The 22,206-nt window shown below is 47.6% G+C and overlaps 1 protein-coding gene across 4 annotated transcripts in view; it reads left to right on the forward strand.

Annotated features, from left to right (window-relative positions):
* Nucleotides 1-22,206, forward strand: part of LOC144822507 (serine racemase-like) — a 211,229-nt gene that overhangs the window by 119,975 nt on the left and 69,048 nt on the right. For all 4 annotated transcript variants that reach the window (XM_078680129.1, XM_078680124.1, XM_078680125.1 and 1 more), the window contains exons 2-4: nt 19,613-19,799; nt 20,665-20,788; nt 21,061-21,164. In XM_078680129.1, coding sequence (XP_078536255.1) covers nt 19,626-19,799; nt 20,665-20,788; nt 21,061-21,164 — 402 coding nt within the window. In that variant the 5' untranslated portion in view covers nt 19,613-19,625. The remainder of the gene's footprint in view (nt 1-19,612; nt 19,800-20,664; nt 20,789-21,060; nt 21,165-22,206) is intronic.

A 22,206-nucleotide genomic window follows, 5' to 3' on the forward strand; every position in this document is an offset into this window, starting at 1 on the left:
TGTACCTTGGTACTTATGTGATCTTTCAAATGATATTCTTAGGATACGTGTGGTAAAACAACAGCAAGCTCAAATCCCACCGCTGCCACCAATGTGAGAAGTTGGCCTGATATGCAGTGCTCACTATTCTAGTGATCACTATGTATCATTCCAAACTACTCTTATTGATGATTGGTTGTAAGTCAACCTGATAGACTAGCTATCCTAGTAGCATGGACAAGAGCAGTCTTTAGGCTAAACTCTAGAGGGCGTGTTAAGCCAGCTGTTATACCATCACATATACCCCTTGAACACCAAGTGAAAGGACACCACACAAGTTGTTATGAAAATAAAAGGATATTTATTTATAACACAACAACCCTGGACTCTTTATGAGGACAGGGTGCTAAGCACAATACAAAACTCTTAAAGAAATACTGAAAGTTGCACAATTTACACAAATACCCGAGGGGGCACGGAAAACCATATACTACAAAAGTGGAATGCGAAATTACTAGCAGGTAAGTACTACTCTCAGAGGCTTTAGAACCGCTGGGCCTACAATGCTGAACCCTTAGATTAGAAGCAGGAGGCCGGGGGACGTCGTGTGCAGAGTGGGAACTCTCACGCGTAAGGCGGGACAAAGTCTATGGAGGCTAGTAAATGCAAAGTTAGTGTTCTCGGGCGAACCCGACTAGGTAGGTCAAAAACGAAAGTAGATCTAGACACTTAGAGAGTGGATCTACGCTGGAGCACCGTGGTACTCGGTTTACCTAGCCATGGGGCTGCGGCTGCATAGGGTTCAAGTGTCGTCGGGAATCCTCGTTGACGAACCAGGAGCCTGAAGTGGAAGTTGCTGGCAGGCGACCAGTGAAGATGTTCCGGGCTGATCCAAGGACTGGATCAGTGAAGAAGGATACCTGTAAGCAGAGGGGACCAAGTTCTGAATCACTAGCCAGTGATTAGGTGGGCACCAGGATGGCACCGGACGAGGCCACTCAGCCAGGTGAAGAGGTGACACTGGATTCTGCTGCTGCACGGACCAGGGCGAGGATGTCGACCAGGCTGGAGATCTGTGAGCTGTCCCACGTCGGAATGTCTGCTGCTGGCGATGCTGGATCCGGTGAAGGAGGCAACAAGCCTTGGCTAAGGCAAGCCCACGTGGCGACACAAAATGGCGTCTGGAGTGGACCAGGAGGGTCCGAGGAGGGTCCCCTTCAGGAGGAGACTAGGGCTAGTCTAGAGGAGCTAGACCAGTGGTGAAACAAACGTAGGACGTCGTCTGGAGGGTCACTAGCCAACGGGCAAGTGACCGGACAACATGGCAAGCAGCGCAGAAGCAAAAGGGCCCCACGCAGATCTGGAGGATGCTGGGGGGCTGGACTTCGGTGCTCGTGCTGCTTGGGGTTGGGGCTTCTCTTACCCCAGTGCACCCATTCGAGGGTCCCTCGGCGGTCGTGCTGGGTCAGTGTCGTGCTGGTTCTGATGGTCGCCGGGTCCTCTGGTCTCGTCGCACCCACGGTTCTCAGCTGTGCTGTAGAGGCAGGTTGAGGTCAGAGAGGGCAGGGAGTCCGGGTCTCGTCGTGCTGGTCAGTCTGGTTCCGGAGGAAGGACGTTTCAGCAAACCGCAAGATACTTAGTTGGTGCCTGCTGCTGCAGGGTGACTACTCCTTAGTCACAAGGGAGAAATCTTGAGAAGAAGTCGAGAGTTCCTTTCGTAGAAAGTAGTTTCAGGATTCAAAGATGATCTGATCTGGAAGGGTCCCCGCTCCCACCTTTATTCTAAAGAAAGGGGCTGGTACGCGACTAGGTCCTGCCCTTGGGTAGGACCAGGAGGGCGGTGGTTACACCCCTCTCCTTTGTCCGGTCTCTCCCCAGCTCAGGGGCTGGTGTGCCCCCAGAACTGGTTTGAGCCGGCCTATGCACAGTGAGCACCGGGGTGCCACTTGCAGTCACCTTCCTCTAAAGCCCTGCCTACCTGGGATACACAAAATCCTGTCTGGGATGGTGCTGGCACCGCCCCTGACAGGAAACCCTTTGTCCATGCCTCCGTTGCTGGAAGGACTCCCAGCAGCAGGAGGGCAGACTTGTGTCTCGGTGGCAGCGTCCATTTTGTGGAGCTGAGGCTATGTCTGATTTTAACCGGGGTTCACAGTTACATACATGTCGTGTCCCTCTAGAAGGGTGGAATGTCAACCCCGTCGCCAGAATTGGTGAGGGGTTAGTATTCCAATTCGTATGACACCTTACTCGACATGTTTTGATAATGCTATACCAAAGTTAGCATATGACCGCGAGGTACATAATGCACTTAAGAGTATATGGTATAGCGTTATCATGGAACAGCTATTAGGACTTGGTTCCGCAAGCTGCAAACGGGCTCAGCTCATGCCAGAGCACCATTTCACATTATTCCAAGCACTCTGCCTTCAGGATTGATAAGGCCTGCCATAGGAGTGACTGATAGGAATATATGGGTCCATTTGAGGGTTAGATATAGGAATACTATATCTAAAGCAAAGGGTGTGTACACTACCTTGCCCCAGCTGTCAAGCAGCCAGTTGTGTCTGTTTTAGTTAGTCAGCCCAGGGGTGGCATAATACATGCTGCAGCCCCTGGGAGACCTCTGGGTACACCTCTGCCCTGGTTACAGGGACACAAGAGAGGGCCCAGTGCCAATTCAGTACCTGGGTACAATTTGGAATAGAGAGAACAGCTAGGCTGTGGGTCTGATTAGCAGGCCCACAGCCAGGGAAAGTCGTAAACCAGTGAAGCAAAAAGCAAAAATCTGGGGTGATCATAGGCTTGCAGACCCTACTCTCCTACATGTATTATGAGAATCCCAACAATCGGTATCATCAATTTCAAGATTGCTGTAAGCCATGAAGGCATCCAGTCAAGATTGAACCAGTCTGTTGGAATAATGTCCGCAGGGGCACCTCCTTCGTCGATCATTTCTTTTCCCAAGTTGGTCAACTCCTCAATGGCTCTCGCTATTGATCCGTTATCCTCGTCATTTCCTGGTATGAAAGTGCAGCAGGATTTTCCTATTTGATGACACAGACCACCGTCTTTGGCAGTCAGCATGTCAAGGAAGTAGCGATGTTCCAGAACCATTAGTCTCAATGGGCGCAGTTCTTCCCGAATTGCATTTAGTCAGTCTCGGGTGCTGTTGATGGCTTTCATGACCTCATAGCGCGTCACTTCCAGCGAGCATTAGCCTGAGTTTGGAACATTGGAACTGCTCCTCCGAAGAAAAGTTGGGCCTCATTGAAGAGGCGGAATTCTGCTGGAACGTTGCCAAGAGCCTCTGTTGCGAAGTACTCCGCTGTTCGCCGGTGGCGGTGGAGGAATGTCACGTCGCCAGACATGGGGTGTAACAGTATGTGAGAGGCATTCGATGCCGGCACAACCAGATGTACTTCATGCAGAGTCACCAAAGAGCATAGTCCGAGCCACTGAGGAGGTAGGTGGAGATATAGGCGTTCTCCACACGCCCAGTAGTAGTCCATTAATGCGGAGGTGCCAAACTGCATGTCGAAGTTGAAGTCAGTTTTGTTACAGTCTGTGTTACGCCCAACAGAGATGGAGCCATTACCTATGAAACAAAGAGAAGGATTTTTTAGTTTAAATGCTTTTTTGTGTTCGGACATTCCTTCCCTATCCCAGGTGTATCTCTTCCCTTCCTTATTCCAAATGTCTTCGCAGCGTTCCTCAACATCCCAGTCAATGTCTCCCACCCAGTCCGTTTTGCCAGCCCAAGGGGGGCCTAAGGAAGCTGCCCTGCAGAATAGGGTATGGACATGGACCCATTTATTTTTTACATATAGCTGTGCTCGTATGTTCAGCACAGTTCTATTGTTGCACGGACAGGAACTTTCATCGTGTGGTATAGATGGATCGCACTCGGCTGGGGGTACCGTCACTGCAGTAAACCCTTGTCTCCTAAATAGTGACTCGTAATAAGGTGCGTTTATGTGTTGCATTCGATACCAGTTTTTTAATTCTTTTGTCAGGGCGGCTTTTCCAGTGACAATCTTGTATATGATGGGGGTATAGTCCCACACTGTTGTATTGACACCTTCAATGTCTAATTCCACCGTATTGATCTGGATCTGTCCCTCTAAGCGGCAAAGATACAAGTGCAGAAGGCACATGGTGATGTGTGGGGGGACCTCTTTAGGAAATAGTAGTCTGTCAGCCCCTACTGCATGGGGGATGTATGAACATACATAACAGGAATCGTTTGTTCTTAATTTCCCTACTGCTGTCATGTCCCTATACCAGGAGTTGTCTACTAGGGAAGAGTGGACTGAATGTTCTCTCACTGATAGTTGTAGGCCTAATATGGGCCCTAGGCCCTCTTGTATCTTCACAAGATGTTCGAATGTTTTGTGCCCTGCCCTCTGATTTTTTTCGTGCTTGCGGGGGACAAGGGGCTTTGTTCTATAAGGGGCAATAGCAAATCGGCGTGTCCAATGGTGGCGGGAAAGGCGTTGGCGGGACACTGGTTGTCGTTCTGTGATGTTGGCAGACCTATCCCATGAACCATTTCTTTCCCCTGGGGTGACGAGTGAGTGTTCAGGATGCACACTGGTGGGTGAGCTGCTAGCAGTACTATTTTCTGGGAGTTCAGGCTCTGCTGTGTGGTGTGTTGCTGTCTGCTGTTTGAGTGTGACCGCTGGTACAGTGGCTGAAACAGTGGATGCTAGGGTATTTCTGTTACCTATCTCATTAAAGCTCTTTACAGCAAAAAAATAGACGCACCAATTGAAAGTTATTAGTGCCACTCCAACAATGATACAGGACATAAATGTGACAAGAGTACATAACTTCGCATCACGGCTGTGATGTTCCTGGACCAGCACGGGGGTGCCTTCTTCTTCTTCTTCTTCTTCTTCTGTAGTGGACGGGAAACCACTGTCCTCATTCAGGGGGACCATGGGCATGTCTCTTTCCTCTCTCAGTCCATTGTCTGTTGCTGCGGAGGCGCAGGAGCGAGCCGAACATCTCGCTGGTGGATCCATGCCTTGCGCTCAGCTATCCGGACGGCAGTTGGAGATGAATCAGTCACTGCAAAAGGGCCGTCAAATTTGGGGTCTTTCCACTTCCTGACGTGCCTCAGGACGAAGATCAGAGTCCCTGGGCGAATAGGTGGCAGCCCTGGATCGTTGGACACGTAGCGCGTGTTAGTGTGCAGACAAAATCGTACAGTTCAGCTTTCACAATCTCACAGGATGACTCACTGTCAGTTTTGGGCCTGGTGGAGGGGACAGCTACATTTATGGATCGTCCAGTGACAAGTTGGTGGGGCGTGAGTTGGTGATCCGAGCTTGGGGAGTTTCTCAATGAGTAGAGGGCAAGTGGAAGGCAGTAGAGCCATTTCTTACCGATGGTGGCGCTTATTTTGCTTTTTTTATTTTTGAGCAAGCCGTTGAGGCGCTCACAAATACCATTGCTTTGAGGATGGTAGGCAGAGGTTAGTTTGTGTCTGATGCCTAGCATTGTGGTCAGGGAGGAGAAGATGGCGTTTGAAAAATTACTTCCATTGTCCGTTCTCATGGCGGCAGGAATTCCAAAGCGTGAGATGACCTCACGCAGTAGGAATGTGGCTGCTGCTTTGGCATCGCAGTGGACGCATGGTCCAGCTTCAATCCATCGCGAGAAGGGGCATACCACCACAATGAGATAACGGTAATTTTGGCACCGGTCGATCATGTCAACATAGTCGAGGTGAAGTTCTTTGAAGGGGCCAGAGGGTTTGGGAATGGTGGAAGCGACTGTTTTGAGCGTTGGATTTGGTGAATACTGTTGGATTTGGTGAATACTGTTGACAGATGAGGCAATTATTAACAAAGAGTTGTATTAGTTCGTGGGCATTGGGAATGAACCAATCTGCTTGCAGTGTTGTGGACATGTTATCTCGGGAGACATGTGCGGGATGGTGGAGTTGGTCCAGTGCCACTTGCAGTAAGGCTTGTGGCATGACAGGTTTCCCTGATATGGTCTGTCTGTAGATAAAATCAGCAGTGTCCTGCTGTACTCCCCTCTTCTTCCATAACTCTTTCTCTTGTTGTGGTGCACTTTCTTGTACTTCTCTGAGATGTAGTTGGGCAATTTGATCATATTGTTGTGTGTCATCAATAGGGCAGAAACCAGGTGCGTCACAATTGTCATTATTTGTGCCTGAGTGCTGAGCTGTAGCTACACCATTGTCATGCTTTTGTACTTGTTCCGCTAGTGTTATTGTTTGTTCTGTCTGTTCTGACGGAGCAATAGCCTGAGCAAGTAAGATAGGGTGATATGGTGCAGGTACGGGTAAGGGGCCCCTGGCCGCAGCTTTAGCTGCCCAATTTGCCAGGGCGTTACCTCTGGAAACAAAGTCCTGTCCATTCGTGTGTGCTGCGCATTTAACAACGGCTACCTCAGTTGGAAGTGTGAGTGCTTCAATCAAGTCTTCCAGCAAATCTTTGTGGCACACGGGTGTTCCATCTGATTTGAGGAACCCGCGCCTTTTCCAGCGCAGGATGCTTGAGTGTGTCGTTGTTGTGACATATGCAGAGTCTGAGTAGACTGTGATGCGGTCATCGGCCCCGCTGTTTAGAGCGGCAATTAGTGACACTAATTCAGCAGCTTGGGCTGAGTAATGTGGGGGCAGTGTAATGTGCTGTACAATGTCAAAGTAATCGGCGGACTCGTGCTGCTAGGCTCTAACCACTGCGGCTCCTGTGTACCTGATCCCTGTTTCCTGGTCAATGGTGGAGGAGCCGTCAACAAAGTATACTGTGCTGTCAGTCAGGGGGTCCTCTTTTGCTGCTCCTGATTCATCTGGGGAGTATGTGGCACAGTCATTAGTGTCATCGTCTGATGCTGCAATGGGATGGGAAAAGAAGGTGGCAGGATTGACTGTGTGACATTTGACAACATTCAGGGAGGGCAGTGACAGGATGACTTCGTAACCTGACACTCTCTGCGTAGTCAATGTTGTCTTGGCTTTCTGAATTATAGCAAAGACAGCGTGCTCGGTGTACAGTGTCAGCGAGGATCCCATGACAATGGGGGTGCTTTTCTCCACAGCAAAGGCTGCAGCAGCCAGGGCTTGTTCACATGGGTAATGACCTTTCATGACTGAGTCTAGCATCCCCCTGAAGTATGCAATGGGCTTATGGCCCAAGGGGTATTTTTGAGTAAGGACTGCAGTCATGACCTGACCATTGCAGTGAGTGAACAGGTAAAATTCCTTTGTGTAATCGGGTGTGCCTAACACTGGTGCGTTTGTTATCTCATCTTTGAGTTGTTTGAAGGAAGCTGTCATTTCAGGTGTCCAATCTAATTTGTTTCGCCTGTCTTTTGCTCTTTTAACGGCTTTCAGCAAGGGGGCTGTTATGGTGGAGAAATCAAAGACCCACTGACGGACATAATTGACTAGTCCAAGGAATTTCTGCATGTCTTTTACAGTTAGTGGCTCCGGTGTCATTTTTATGGCTTCAACTCTGTCTGGCGTGACTCGTCTTCCTGATGCTGAGAGTATCTGGCCTAGATATTGTACCTCTCTTTGGCAGTACTGAAGTTTGTTTTTGTCCACTTTATAGCCTCTGTGAGCTAGCGTGGTGAGCAGAGAGACGGTATCAGTTCTGCACTGGCGTTCTATAGTGCTGCAGAGCAAAATGTCATCGACATATTGCAGCAAGGTGCTGTCACATTGGAAGTTTGATAAGTCCTCTTTGACGACTCTGTTGAAGACGCTGGGAGACTCACAGTACCCTTGTGGGAGTCGTCGGTAAGTCATATGCACCCCGTTGACCGAGAAAGCCAATAGGTACTGACTGTCTGGGTGAAGGGGGACGCTGAAAAACGCATTTTTCAGGTCAATCACGGAAAAGTATTGCGCATTCGGGGGAACATTTGTGAGGATGACAGAAGGGTCTGGGACGATGGGAAACTCTGGTACCACTATGTTATTGATCGAGCGAAGGTCGTGTACTAAACTCCATTCATTGGTCTTGCCTTTGCGGACCGGAAAAAGACAGGTGTTAACTGGAGATACACAGGGGTATATGACTCCTTGATCTAGCAGGGCTTGTATTGTTGGGGCAATGCCTTCCTCTGCTTCCTTAGAAAGTGGGTACTGTTTAATTCTGGGTAGAATCGCGCCTTGTTTCAGTGTTATTTTAAAAGGAGTGGCTGAACGGATGAGCCTACATCATTTGGACCAGTGGTCCACAGATGCACGGGACTTGTGCCAAGTCTGCCTCACGCACTGAATCATATTTCGGTGGGGCACCGGGTGTTCTGTTTTCCACTGTCACCGAGAGGGGTACCTCATACTGATAGATGATCTCTGTTATGGGGTATTCGTCAGGATCACCAAAGAGCTGGTCATCTGCAATGTCTCTCACTTGGTGTCCGGGTTCGATGAAAATTACACAGGCCCAGGAGCGCATATGGTCGTCTCCTGCTAGGAATGCCCCGTAAGTAGGTGTAATGTGAAGAGCGAGTATGCCTAGGATCATACTTTTGTCCGATATTTGGTAGTGCTGTGACTGTGGGCGAAAGAGAAATTCCTTTGGGAGCTGGACAGTGCGCTGGTGTAGTTCAGGTGTGTTGGCTATAACGATGTGCACCGCGGTGGAGAACGCTTGCTCATCCACAGGGCGAGCCCTCATTTGATCTGAGGAGTCCACAGTGAGTGCCATCATCCGTGCTAGGGGTGTACCTGGCATAGAACAAACCATTGTTCCGTTCTCATGGAAGTGAATGGTCATGTTCAGTTTTGCCATGAGATCTCTCCCTAACAAGTTGACTGGAGAGTGCGGTGAATTAAAGCAGTTGTTGCTCCAGCACCCGGTCTCCTATTTGTAGGGGTACTTGCTTCGTAAAGGGGACCCTTGCTATTGCCCCAGAGAATCCCTGTGTGTCCGCTACTTGATCAGAAATAGGCAGGTGTCCGCCTGTAATGCAGGAGTACGTGGCGCCTGTGTCAATGAGGAAGCCGTAAGTTTTGTTATTTATCGTGACCAGGACGGTGGGGTCATCTTCACCGCTCATGATGCATGATAAAACTGGGCACACAAGAGTTGTCTGTGGGCTGTCCTAGCGAGCGTATCCTCCAGCTTGGTACTGCTGGATTGTGCCCTGTGTGAAGGAGTTGTTGGGAGTCATCACTACTCCTCCTTGGGGTGTTGTGTTTTGGGCTTGGGACACCATTTGGTACGTGGATACTTGCTGTTGCGGCTGTATGGGAGCTTGCAGTTGCTGGGGCTGCATGGGGACTTGCATCTGCTGTGGCTGCATGGGGACTTGCATCTGCTGTGGCTGCATGGGGACTTGCATCTGCTGTGGCTGCATGGGGACTTGCATCTGCTGTGGGGCCGGCTGGGCATAAGCATACAACATCTGGGGCTGTTGTGAAAACGTCTGTTGTTGTTGTAATTGTGGTAATACTGGTTGGATGGGGACTTGGTGGATGGGGCCAATGAGTTGCTGGCCTTGCTCGCGAAGTCTAGTGCGACACTCCATCATGTGGCCTTGTTTGTGACAATAAAAACAAGTGCGTGTCCCTGCCTGTTGTTGGGCCCTCTGTTGCCCCATTCCATTTCCTCGTCCCTGCATGCCCGTGTTTCTGTTGGAGTAGTTTCTGTCTTTGCTGTGGTACTGTTGTTGGTCACTCCCATAAGCAGGCAGTGGTGCCACGTATTGTACAGGGGGCTGTTGTTGTACATACTGCACTGTAGGCTGTTGCAGGGCCTGTACATACTGCACTGCTTGTTGTGGTGGGGTCTGCAAGTACTGTATGGCGGGCTGTTGTTGCTGTTGTGTCTGTGCTTGCACATATTGCATGGCAGGCTGTATGGCAGGCTGCTGCACTTGTTGTGGAGACTGGGCATTGGTAGTAAGCGCATTTTGGGCGGCCTGTGGAAAGGTGGTAACTGCTGTCATTTGGCTTACAGGTGCAGCCAACATGACCGTGTCTAGGGCGTCCTTTTTCTTAAGCTTCTGCTGCACCAATTTTGCAGCTGCATTCTCTATAGCTAGCTGTCTACTTTTTTCCTGTTCTATTTTCTTTTTGCAGAAATGTATAATGTGGTCTTGTATTTCAGGCCATGATTTTCCTTCCATGGCTACTACTCCATCTAATTTTTCCTGCACATCGTCTGGCAGTCCTCTTTTGACCATGTGGTAAAAGAGTCTGCTATTTCCTCCAGTTGTATTCCAGGAGTCACCTAACTCCTAGTGCCACTTTTCTTTCATCCTGGAAATGAAGTTAATCGGGTCTTCATTTGTTTGCATAGTCAGTGACATGAGAGACCCAATATCTGGAACATCAGGGTATTTTAATCGCAATTTAGTCCAGACTGCCGCCCTAATTTTATCAAATGGTTCTCCATCGTACGTTGTGTCGTTCATAGTTATCAGTCCTCTACTGATACTTGTGAAAATTTCTTTTGCTTCCCCTCCCATGAGGGAAATTAGCAAACTTTTCATATCACCAACCCCTGGTTTGGTGCCCGTAGTATTTTTCTCTAGGGCCACTATCCATTTGCTGGCACCCTCCGTGAGGGGCGGTAAGTTCTTTTTAATGGCTTCCTTCTCCGCATAAGACCAGCAGTTATATATGGGGAGCCTTTGCTGTTTTGTATATTAGCGGCATCTGGCGGCAAATCCCTGCACCTTAAAGCTTCGGTCTTGTGGTGTCATATCGTATGGCATATTTCTGCCAAATTTTGAGACTGGCTTGCATATAATCATAGTCCCAATCCTCATCCCCTGCACCCTGCAGTATACATTCTACAGCAGTGGCCATATGCTGAGGGTCGAAAGACCCTTCACTTGGCATGGGGATCATCTGCGGGGCCAAGGATTCTGTCCATCCGGCCAGATCGTCTGTGAAGGGGATGACAGCGTAATCTGAATTCTCGCCTATTGTCACTATTTGGTTGGGAGTTAAGTCCTTGTCCCGCAGGGCACATGGCCTGCTGAGGAACATGCCATTAGTTGGTCTAGTTCGAGTGTTCCGCATGGAGGCGGTGCCAGTGACCTGGTAGTTAATGTGGGCGTCAGTGCCAGGGACATCGTATACGATGTCCTCTGGTCGTCCGTGTGTTCCCAATACTGCAAGTCTTTCTACCTCTGTTTTTCTCTTCTTCCTGTTCCCGCCCACAACCCCTGAGTTTTGGAATTCCTGATGTTGGTAGAACAGGTTTGTTGATGTATTTGTCCCATTGGTGGCGTGTGGTTGGCTGGAGGAATTTATCATGGCTGTGGCGGATGGTGGGGCGAACGGGTCCGCTACAGGCGCAGTGTGCCGTGGGGGTATGTCTGGGGGTGTAGGCTGGACCTGAGTTGTCTCGGCGGTCGTATGTGTGTGGTCTGGCACAGCTGTCTGGTGGCGAGGGGAGGGGGACCAATGGTACTGCACTTCCGGCTGTCCTTCATAATCTCTTATGTCCCGAGAGGGACCCGCACTCGGCAAAGGTGTGGATGGGAAATGGGCTGTCTGCTGTTTACTATGGCCTAGTTCCCCAATACCTCCCGTGCTTTCAAAGATGTCTGCCTGTTCGGTGAGTTGTCGCGAAGTGTTCATTAAAGTGGGCAAGCTTGAGGGTCTCGGACAATCTGTCACTTATCTGTTCTAGCTTTAATGAGGCGCGACGGACTACCTGGGATATGTCGTCGTGTTCAGGGCTATGTGGCCTTTCTCGGATGAACATGTCAGTTCGGGCATTCCCATTGAGACTGCACTCTAAGCTTTTATTGAATTCTGTGGCTGTTCTCCAGTTGTCATAATGGACTAGATATGGTGCCGGCGGGCCCTGTACTTCTCTATCCTTATTCTGTTGTTTGACAGAGGAGAATGTGATCAGTGGCTCGCCTGTGTTTGGACCGCAGAATGGCATGTGGTCTCGTGAGGTGGCCTCCTGCTCCGGGAGTTGTGGAGCATTGGTGTCTCGGAGGCTGTTCAGATCGGGGTAATGGGGGAGTGCGTGACGAAGCGAGTCGGATGAGTGGTGAGATGACGTGCGTGAGTGGTTTGATGAGGCGATGGACACATTGTCGGACACCTCCTCTTCCTCCTCACAGGCAGGACTGAGACAGAAGTGGGGTTCAGTTGTAGCGAAAACTGCGCATTTATTTGCCCTGGTAACCCTGGCACCGTGGCGTGCAATGTTGGACTGCCACCGGTGACAGGTGTAACAGGTGGGGGATTGACTGGGGCTGGTACTGACGCGGGTATGGTGGCTGGCACTGTGACGGGGAGTGTTGGGCCACTGCTGGTGCCGGGTGATGTCGATGGGGCAGCACTACCTTCAGTGACAGGTTGAGGGTGTTCGGGTGTGGTAAAGAGATCACTTGGGAGTTGACTGTACCCCACAGTTGCCATATTATTAGTTGTACAGTGTAAGTCCAGTTCTTCATTTTCGGCGGATGCTATTGCGGTATACATGCCATTGGCTTGGTACTGTGGGGGCGCCGGAGGGGCAGTGGGCCGGGTGGCAGTGTGTTCTGGCGTATTGTCCTCTTTAAAGATACGCCAGAGATCTAAGGTGGCCTTCCTTTTCTGTAATTTGGTGCCGGAGTATTTGGTGTTTAGGAAGGTGGTGGCGTGCTCAAGGATATTTACGTCAAAACTTCCTTCTGAGGGCCATGGATAATTCATATTTTTAGTTAACTTGTGAAGTTCCCTACAATGTTTGAGTATGCATTGTTCCTGGCCACTAAACATTTTCAGGACATGTTGGAGCTGTGTTGCCATGATGGGATATTTGCGTGGGAGGAAGCCGGACTCGGCATGGGGGGTGGTGTGGTCGGTGCGGTCCTAGATATCAGGTATGAGTTCACCTGCTACTGCCTCAAGGATGCGGTCATATATGACGCTCTGTAATTCAATATTCTGGGAGGGAGTGCACCCGGGGAAAAGAAGCTGGCCTCCAAAGCAAGCGTCAGCTATTTTAGAGTGGTGTGGGTGTCTGGGGAAAACACTTGATAGGACTGTCGGTCCTTTCCACCCTACAAGGTCTAAGATGAAATATATATAGAAACCAGCAGGGGTTTGGTATATAGTGGAACTCAGTACCCTGTTCGTGGGGGTACTGACAACCGGTGTTTGGTATATAGTGGAACTCAGTCTCCCATTCATGGGGTACTAGCGTATTGGTGATGTGGTGTTTCGTGCACAGGAGGGTGGGTGTGTCTAGATGGGAAGGTTGGGGAATTGATCCCTTATGAGTTAGTCTCCTATTTCACAGAAAACAATGTACATAAGTATTTGCCTGAAGTCCAATTCCTCGGGTCCCCGATATACGCCTGTTCCTGAAAAGTAAGGGAATTCTAAATTATAGCGGGCAAGGGACAAAATTATTTTACTCTGTAAAGGGTTTCGGGGCCAGGAAGAAGTGTACGTGGTGGGTATTTCTAAACCTGGAGATACTAGGCGGACGTGTATGTGAATCCACCGGGAAGTTTTGAGTGATGATAGGCTTATTGTTCTTTTGTCAAATAGTGCCTGAAGTGCTGGCATTAAGCTTGCAATGAGATGAGTTGTGTCCTGTGTGAGGGTGGGCTATTTGCGTCTGTGTTTGAAGACGGTTGATGCCGCCTGAAGGGGGCACGAGAATGCTGGTGCAATGGAAAGGGTAACTTGCCGGGTGTGGCTATAGTCGATGTTGAGTGCTTGAAGGATTGTGAGAAGAACCATGCTAGTGAGTGGGGTGACGTGGATAAAACAAGACGGGCGTCTGTCTGAAATACCCATGACGTTATCGTTTATTAGAAATATTGTTATATTATCACAAGTATTATCGTTCATTCCCCTACATAAAGTGGAAACAATGGGGTACGTTATCGAGGATAGGTAAGGATGCAGAGCCTGAGGGATCTTGTAAATAATCGGATAATAGTGCTCTCAACAGAGGTGCTGTATCGTCCTCAGACTACGAGTGGAGTGAAATGGCGTCTGAGACTGAGGGTGGAGGGGAGTCGGGATGCTGCTTCAGATGGGGCGGCTGACTGTATGGAGTCTACTGAGGACTCTTCGTCAGTGATAAAGATGGGTGAGTTGGTAGGATGGTGAGGGTATCCTAAATATTCACGGGGTAGGATGGGGGCAGATAGGGTGGAGAAATTAGAGGCTTCTTCAGCGTATAGCAGGTCAGGGTGGGTAGTGTCTGGAGATGGCGGGGTGAGAGATATGGCTGGGAGGGCGTTATATAAATCGTTTAAAGAAATCGCAGAAGTGTGAACTTGGGTGTTTTGGGTGAAGTTGATGCCTAAGAGTGCCCAGGTGGCGGTCAGTATGTCCCGACGCTCGTCGTTAATGAGAGCGATGTGGTCAGTGGTGGTGTCATGAACGGCTTCAGGGGAACCGTTAATATGTTATGTTATGTTAATAAACTGGATATTACAATGGATGATGCGTGGTGGGGTGTTGGACATCACGGATATAAGGGGAGGCGGAGCATGACCGGTGTGGGGGGCAGAAACAGGGAGGAAAGGGCCAAGACGAAATGTAGTTCTTACTCCTCCTCTTTTAGCAATCAATTGCACGCGCAAGTGATAGGCAAAATAATGTACTGGAAGTGGGAAAGCGCGAGGCACGGGTAGTCAGTTTGTAAATGAGAAGGCGAGGCTACCTAGCGAGAGTGTAATAAGGGTAGTGTCAGTGAGGATGCACCCCAGACACCGGGAGGGCTGGAGATAGTTGCGGGGTAAGGGGGGCAATGGGGCCAATTATACAGGAGGCGGAAGCATTGTTATCATGAGCTCAGGCACTGAGACTGATGACATGAAGCACGGCACATAAACAGCACGTTATCATGAGCACAAGCAATGAGACTGATGACAGGAAACACGACACATAAACAGCAATGTTGGCCGGAGCACAAGCAATGAGACTGATGACAGGAAACACGACACATAAACAGGGGATGGAAGACAAAAACAATGAAAAAGGTATTTTTAGTAGGAGCAATAAATGCAGATAAGGAAAAAGGGATGCATTCAGAAAATGTTGTATTTGAAAAATTGTATTGAAAGTTTTTTGAATGTGTTAGTATATGAAAGGGAAGGAAGGAAATGCTGAAATGAAGACACGGGTGAGGCAGGCTGCGTAGCAGGCAGAAAAGGGAAGTAAGACGTGAGGCAGGGTGCCGATGCAGAGTGTAGAGGAGAGGGGCGCTGGGGGGACGAGAGAGAGAGAGAGAGAGAAAGATGTAGAGATGGATGACGAAGTAGCGAAGGAGAGTGGAAAGGGGTGGGGGGGGGTCAGTAGATGGGGGCTGTGGGAGACAGGTGCTCAAAATCGTCTGGTGTGAAGTGCCATGCGATGAAGTGAGCGACCGTAGCAGGGTGTTGTCTACAAAGAGCACAGAGCCCTTCCTCTTTCTGTGCGCGCAAAGGGCAAGCTGACAAAGGCAATAAGTTTTGCCGTCTCTGCCTTCTGACAATGTGAAGTGTCAGAGATACAACAATACCTACTCCGTGAACAAGAATACCCAATCCTTGGAGAAACAAATCAGGAGAAGAAGGAAGGGGAGAAATGAAGTTGGGAAAGGGCGTCCTCATAAATGACACGGCCAAATGTTAAAGCATGAGAAAAACAGTAAATGATGTCCGTATATATACAACAGCATAATGAAAACATGACATAACATAGCACTATAATAGGAAATGAAGTAAAAGCAGAATGCAGGATGGGGAAATGCAGTCAGTAGTGGCCGAAATAAGAGACACAACAGTGGAATGTTTTTAATAAAAAAAGAGACATGAACCTCAACCAGAAGAGAGACTGGGCTAAACGTAGTATCTGTCGGGGACTTGAACCCGAATTCCATGCAAAACCTGAACTGCCGAGGGAGGATGAATGTAGAGTTTGTCGTGGAATTAAACCTCGACTTCACGCATGCTGAGAACCAACAAAGGAAACCCTACATTCCGTCGGAAACTGAAAGGCCGACACCATGCAGTCATCAGTAATGCTGAGGAAGCGACAATATATTTTTATCTAAGTGTGACGGGCACCAGAAGAAACCACAAAAGTGACTATATGTGAAACCACAAAAAGACTACATGTGAAGCATACACTCGAAACGAACCCCGTAAACTCCATCCAACATGAAAAGCCGGTAGGGGCAGATGGCAAGAGTGTGATAAGGCGTGACCACAAAAAGAGAGAGGGAGCTAGAGGGTACTACTCCTGGCCAGACAGAGTGCCGACAGCAGGGCAAGAGGCAGCAGAGAGGCCCCAGAGAACCTGCTCCCTCCAATCAGACCCCAAGGGCAACTCAAGGGAAAAACAAAAATATCCTTGACTTACCCCCTGGTCAGCAGAGGAGACCGGACCCCGTGGCACAATCCGCTGTTGCACTCCAGACCCAATGTCGGCAAAATCTTCGCAGGATCTATTTCGTGGTTCGCCAGCTGACAGAGGGTGAGAAGAGGCCCTTACGAGCCCCTTTTGAGGGTGTGGTCACGTTCACTGTGATCTGGATAATCGTTTCAATCAGGCACTGGTAAAAGGAAGAGCAATAACGTGAAATGACGACTTTTCAAGTTGGAGTGGCACGTTTTATTATTACAAACACTTGTGTATCAATAAGGCATATTGCTAGAGATCACTCTTAAAAGCTCTGGCTTCACTCTGCCAGGAAGTATGAAAGGAATCAATTGTCTCTAAAAGTTATCGCGATGCAACCAGAAGTGGCTATCTATTAAAAGACGACTTGTGTAAAGAGGAAACATTAAGAAGGCATTAAAAACTGTTCAAGGAAGTATGTTGCCTTTACACAATGTCCCCGCAGAGAACCATCATTGCAGGTTTAAACACTTTAGCAAGTATAAAATACCCCTGGTCAAGTTTCTCAAAAAGGCACACTAGAATTTCAGCGTGATTATACAAAGTACATTTCTATCAGGCCTAGTGCCTACAAGCACCTGCCTAAGGAAAAGAACCCTAGAAGACCTAATGCTAGAAAGATATCTTTAGCTAATGCAAGGAATTGGGTATGGATGAAAAAGCACTTATCAAGTTGAGATATTAAAAAGTTTACGCTGCTATCTCATTCAGGAAGGCATCACCTGGTAGGTTAGGGTTGCGTGTCCCAAATCAGAGAGCCAGTCGACCGGAGAACACCCCAAAGAGTCAGCTTGGAAAGTTCTGCCTTCTAATTGTGATGGTGAATCTTTTATACCTGAAATCACAGAACTGACCCAGTCCTGACGTACTTTCTGACGCAGGTGGCTTGACCGCATTGTTCTAGGACAGTGGGGGTGGTCGGGTGTCCTAACGGTCGGTTGGCCATGCTTGACCGCAGAACAGTGTGAGAACATCTTGTTCTGTACATATTTCTAATAATGTATGTGTGACCGGAAACTTACGCTAGGTGCTAGTTTTGCAAGAAGTTGCGGCTTATTTCGGCAAGCTAAGTTTCAAAACAAGACTTCAGTGGAAAGTCCCCGAAATGTTTCAATCTGCCTCTGCACCAGCTGGGTCTTGTGTACGTGTGTGTGGGCTTTGGCCTCGAGGCTGTGGAAAATTACTACTTCACATTAGGCCAATTTACCACGTTATTTTTCAGTGCAGCAGAAATGCACTTCTCAACATTATTGTGGCCTAGAGCATACTATTAGCCTAAGGCATGTCTTTTTGGCCTTTGCCTTGGGTCTATAACCCCAGGATTCAGGGATTTTGTGGGATCTAATTTGTTGATTATGCATAGCAAAATTGAGGGTTTTAAGCATATTTTCAGGTTTTCTCTGATAGGCCCATATGTGAAATTTTCGCTATAAAGGCAGCTAAGAAGTGCTCTTTTTGATGATCAGATGGTAGAGCGTGATTTTAACCCTTCATCATGTTCAATGCAGGCCATCCAAAGCGTCCCAACCCACAACTAGCCGGAGAATCTTTAGAGAAAGTCACTGTCTGTGACTATTTGCGCCTAACCCTCAACAAGAACATGGAGTGGTGTGACCAAACCAGGAAGGTTTGTCTAAAGCTGACGCAAACGTCAGGGGGCCTCGCAAAACAGCAGAGGAAGTGTGTATGTAAGATGCTGGGGCCGTTGCTGGAAATTTACAAGGCGCAAGCTAGAGGGACTGCTTTGTACGGAGCCAAATTATGGGGCCATAGGCTGACCGAACAACTTGCAAGGATTGAAAATTCTTTCCTTAGACAGTTGGTGGGCCTTCCTAAAAGCACTCCTTTAACCTGGCTCCGAATGGACTTGGGCGTAAGCCCAATGGCACAGGAGGTAGCGCTCTGACCCCTTCTTTACTGGCGCCGATTATGGAGCTCCCCTGAGCTATCCATGTATAGGGAGGGAAGTGGCTAATCACAGGGGGGCAAGCAAAATCTCCTGGCTCACCCACATTAAGAATTCCTTTGTAGCCATTGGAATGGGAGACTTATGGAATAGCCCAGAAGAAAGTTCTTTGGTTACACCAAGAAAAGTCCTGATAAAAAACTTTAAGGACTATCACTTAAATTTACTCCAGAGGGGCCTCAGGACAGGTACACTTACTACATCTTTCCTAGATGTAAAATTCCCATACCTCCTAGAACCTATCATCGACAATATACATCCCCTTCTAGCCAAAAAAACCCTACATGCAGTTTAGGTATGGCATACTACCCTTACATGCTGTCACCTATAAGTGAGGGGGGGTAGCCAGATGAAAGTTTGCCCGTCTTGCAAAAACTGTACAGAGACTGACTTGCATGTGTTGTTTTTTTGCCCTACCTACAAGGCAATAAGGGCTCGTTGGCTAAGAGCTTTGCAGGAACCTTGAAACATCCCACTGCCTACTGGTCTGTAGAATTCCGAAATACGACACTGGCATGCCAATTGTTTACTCTGTGTCCCGTTATCTTTTTTCAATGTGGTGTACTCGGCGTGCAGTTCTAAAGAAAGTACAAGCTTAAACTGCCCATTCCCCGTACTTTCCAAAGACCCCGGACATCTCATTTTATTTACTTCCACCTCTTAATTCATTTGACTTTGTTTTTTATGATGAGATACTTATTGCCTAGCAAACTTTTTAATCTTTTATCTTTTTTAATGTTTTCAGCTGTTTTGTATTCATGTGTATACAAACAATTCTATATTGATAAATTGCAATGAATTTGAAAATGTTTTATATGTGCTTTTATGGTCCTGTGAGGCCGAAATAAAGTATCTTTTGAATTGACTTGTTATGCATCTTTTAATTGAATATGGCAACTGCAGAGTATTGAAGGGATGTCACTAGCTCATAAAAATAATCCAGATAAAAAACTAAAGACAAACTAAAGGGGTCCATGACTCCAGCATGGACCCAGTCATCAGCTTGAACCATCGTGTAGCACTTTCCCATGCTCGAATCACCCCAAACAGTAAGTAAAACCTCTACTCCAGCTTCCAGACATTTAGTTGGCTTATAAAGCGAATTTCCAACCCAGCCTGTCACCCCGGCCCCCAACCAGCCCAATCCAGACCAATATTCCTTCTGTACAGAGACTGGACCCCATTCTTTTGGCAAATGCTTGAATAGGACCCCTTGTCCTCCCAGCATGCTAGTGCTATAAACTGGCCGCAAAGGTGGCATTACTGAACTCTGTAAAGCACCTGAAATAAATAAACTCTATTTTTTTCCTTTTTAGCTCTACCTACCGCATGAATATGGACTCCCCGTTTTGCATCTCACTTAAGGATGTGGAAGAAGCTCACACATATCTCCAGGACAAGGTTCATTTGACCCCAGTTTTGACCAGCTCGAGCCTGAATCGGACCACAGGCCGCAACCTCTTCTTCAAGTGTGAAATCTTCCAGAAGACCGGATCATTCAAGGTAAGCATCGAGGAGGTTAGGCACAAGCACAGGAAGACTCAAGTACAGCAGCATTGACATTGAGACTAACGGAAGTAATGCTCTTGCAACAAAGTCAGTCCAAACAACCATGACAGCAAAGACACAAGATAGACAGACTTGGGACTCTGGGTAGGAATCAAGGAGAACAAGCTCTGAATCCAAGAAAAAACGAGTAGGGGACAGGCCTTGCTATACACAAAAATTCTCAGAGCACCTGCCCAAGTATTAATTAAAAAAAGAAGAAGACAGGTTTTGGTATCAATATAAGATAAAGGTGGAGTGGCTCTGCCATCAACGTGAGACTCAAATGTGAGCACCTGTCATGAAAAAGATTCAAGACTTACCATTTCTGGCATCAAGGTACGACTCCTGACCGTAATACTGACATCATCACTCTCTGGAATATACCTTAACCACAAATCACCAAACACCTAAGTGGAGGTTTTTCTTAAGAGTCCAGTGCCTTTGAAAAGCAAACAGGACTATTTTACCCAGCCCATTCACCTATCCTAAAAACATTCAAAAGTGTTTCTGTACTCTGGTCTCTTTTATCTATTCCCTAATCACTTTTGTGCACAGGCCAAGTTTACGTACTTCTGGTCCCCCTTACCTGCGTCTTTCTCCTGTAGCTGTGCATTAGTCCACTTTGGACACTTCATCTGTGCAACACTCCCCTTCCCTACAATAAGCCTCTGCAAGTGCCCTGTTGTTCATCTCCTGTGCCCTGGTTCCATTCATTTCTGCGCCCATTGGCTGTCTCTATTCCTTTATCACAATTTGGTAGCACTGGTAGAAGCAGATATATTTGCTCTCCCAAATTTTATTGTACTTTGTTTTTTTGAAGATCCGAGGAGCTTTGAATGCAGTTAGAAGTATTTCTGCTGGAGGAGAAGGAAAGCCAAAGGCTGTTGTGACTCATAGCAGCGGGAACCACGGACAGGCAGTTGCCTTGGCAGCAAAAATGTCAGGTCGGACCACGTGCATCTTTAAAAGAATTTACATGGACAAGAGAAGTGTAAACAGACCAACTGTAGAGAGGAGAAAAATTATTGTAAATATAAAGGAAGCACTGAATTCTATAGTTTATACTGTTGCAGCTCACGTGGGCATAGGTACACCAGATGAGCATGGGGGGACAATATCTGCAGGGAAAGGCTATGCTAGAGGGACATGGCAGTCCGTATCAGATGCAAATATATGTAATAATTCATAGTTGATTTACTGGCCTTTTCCATTCTAGGGATTCCTGCATACGTCGTGGTTCCAAGCACAGCACCATCCTGTAAGAAGGCGGCAATCTTGGGTTACGGAGCACAGGTGGTGGAATGTGAGCCAAACGATGAGGTAGCTGACAAAGCAATAGTACTGGGTTGTGTATCATATGCCAGCAAAATAAGTACAATTAGTCTTTGTAATCATTGACTTGTCAGCTTTAACTTGCCAAAGCCTGTAGTCCTCTGCATCCCCCCTCAATTCACAGACTGACACAATTGCTTACTGTATGCATGTTTGTAGTCAGTGGCGGCTTTTGGTAAATGATGCTTGTAGGCAAGTTAACCATCCTTTTGCTAGAGAGTGTAGTGCTATGCATTTTACAACCACAGTTCTCTTTCTTAAGATCACCTCTACTTTGACACTTGGTCAATATGGGTTAAAAAAAACTACATGCATTGATAAAGCCAATAGATCGCGCCTATGCAAGAGCTTTTGGCTTTGTTAATGTCTTTCAGCTATGTTATTCAGCAGAATGGCTGCTGTTCGGAATGGATGAAAGGTAGGGATAAAAGTGCTATGACGTGGCCAGCGAAGGCTTTATCATAGTGTTTTTTTCTGGTAGGACAGGGTTGGTGATAGTGCTTTATATTATGGCGAGATGGGGGCAGAAGAAAGCAACAACGGTTGGAAGGGGAAGCGACTGTGCAAGCAACAAATGGTGAAATGTAAAAAACAAACAATGACCTGGCCAGAGATGCCCGCATCAGTGTATTTTTTCTGTTGGGAGAAGGGTAGTGGAGGCAAGGGGATGCGCTAATAGATACAAGGTATTGTGCTAACAGATTCAAAGTCCAACAGATGCAAGGTGGATCATTAACAGAAATAAAGCAGTGTGCCAAAAGATACACAGTGCAGCAGCAGATGAAAGGTGCAAAGCTAACAGTTTAGTGTTAAAAATATTTTATTGAATTTTGTAATAGATCGACAACACAAAACATAGCACCGAACTAGGCACTTATACAAGATCATTAATAATAGTAACAGTGAAATAACAGTACCTATATACAGAGATTCAAAACGTCTGTAATATATAGGAAATACGAATTGTAATGAAAAATTAGAAGGAAGGAATATAGATTATCATCAATGTAAAAACTGAGAACAGAGCTAC

This window comes from Lissotriton helveticus, chromosome 3_1 (genome assembly GCF_964261635.1).
Source record: "Lissotriton helveticus chromosome 3_1, aLisHel1.1, whole genome shotgun sequence".
NCBI lineage: Eukaryota > Metazoa > Chordata > Amphibia > Caudata > Salamandridae > Lissotriton > Lissotriton helveticus.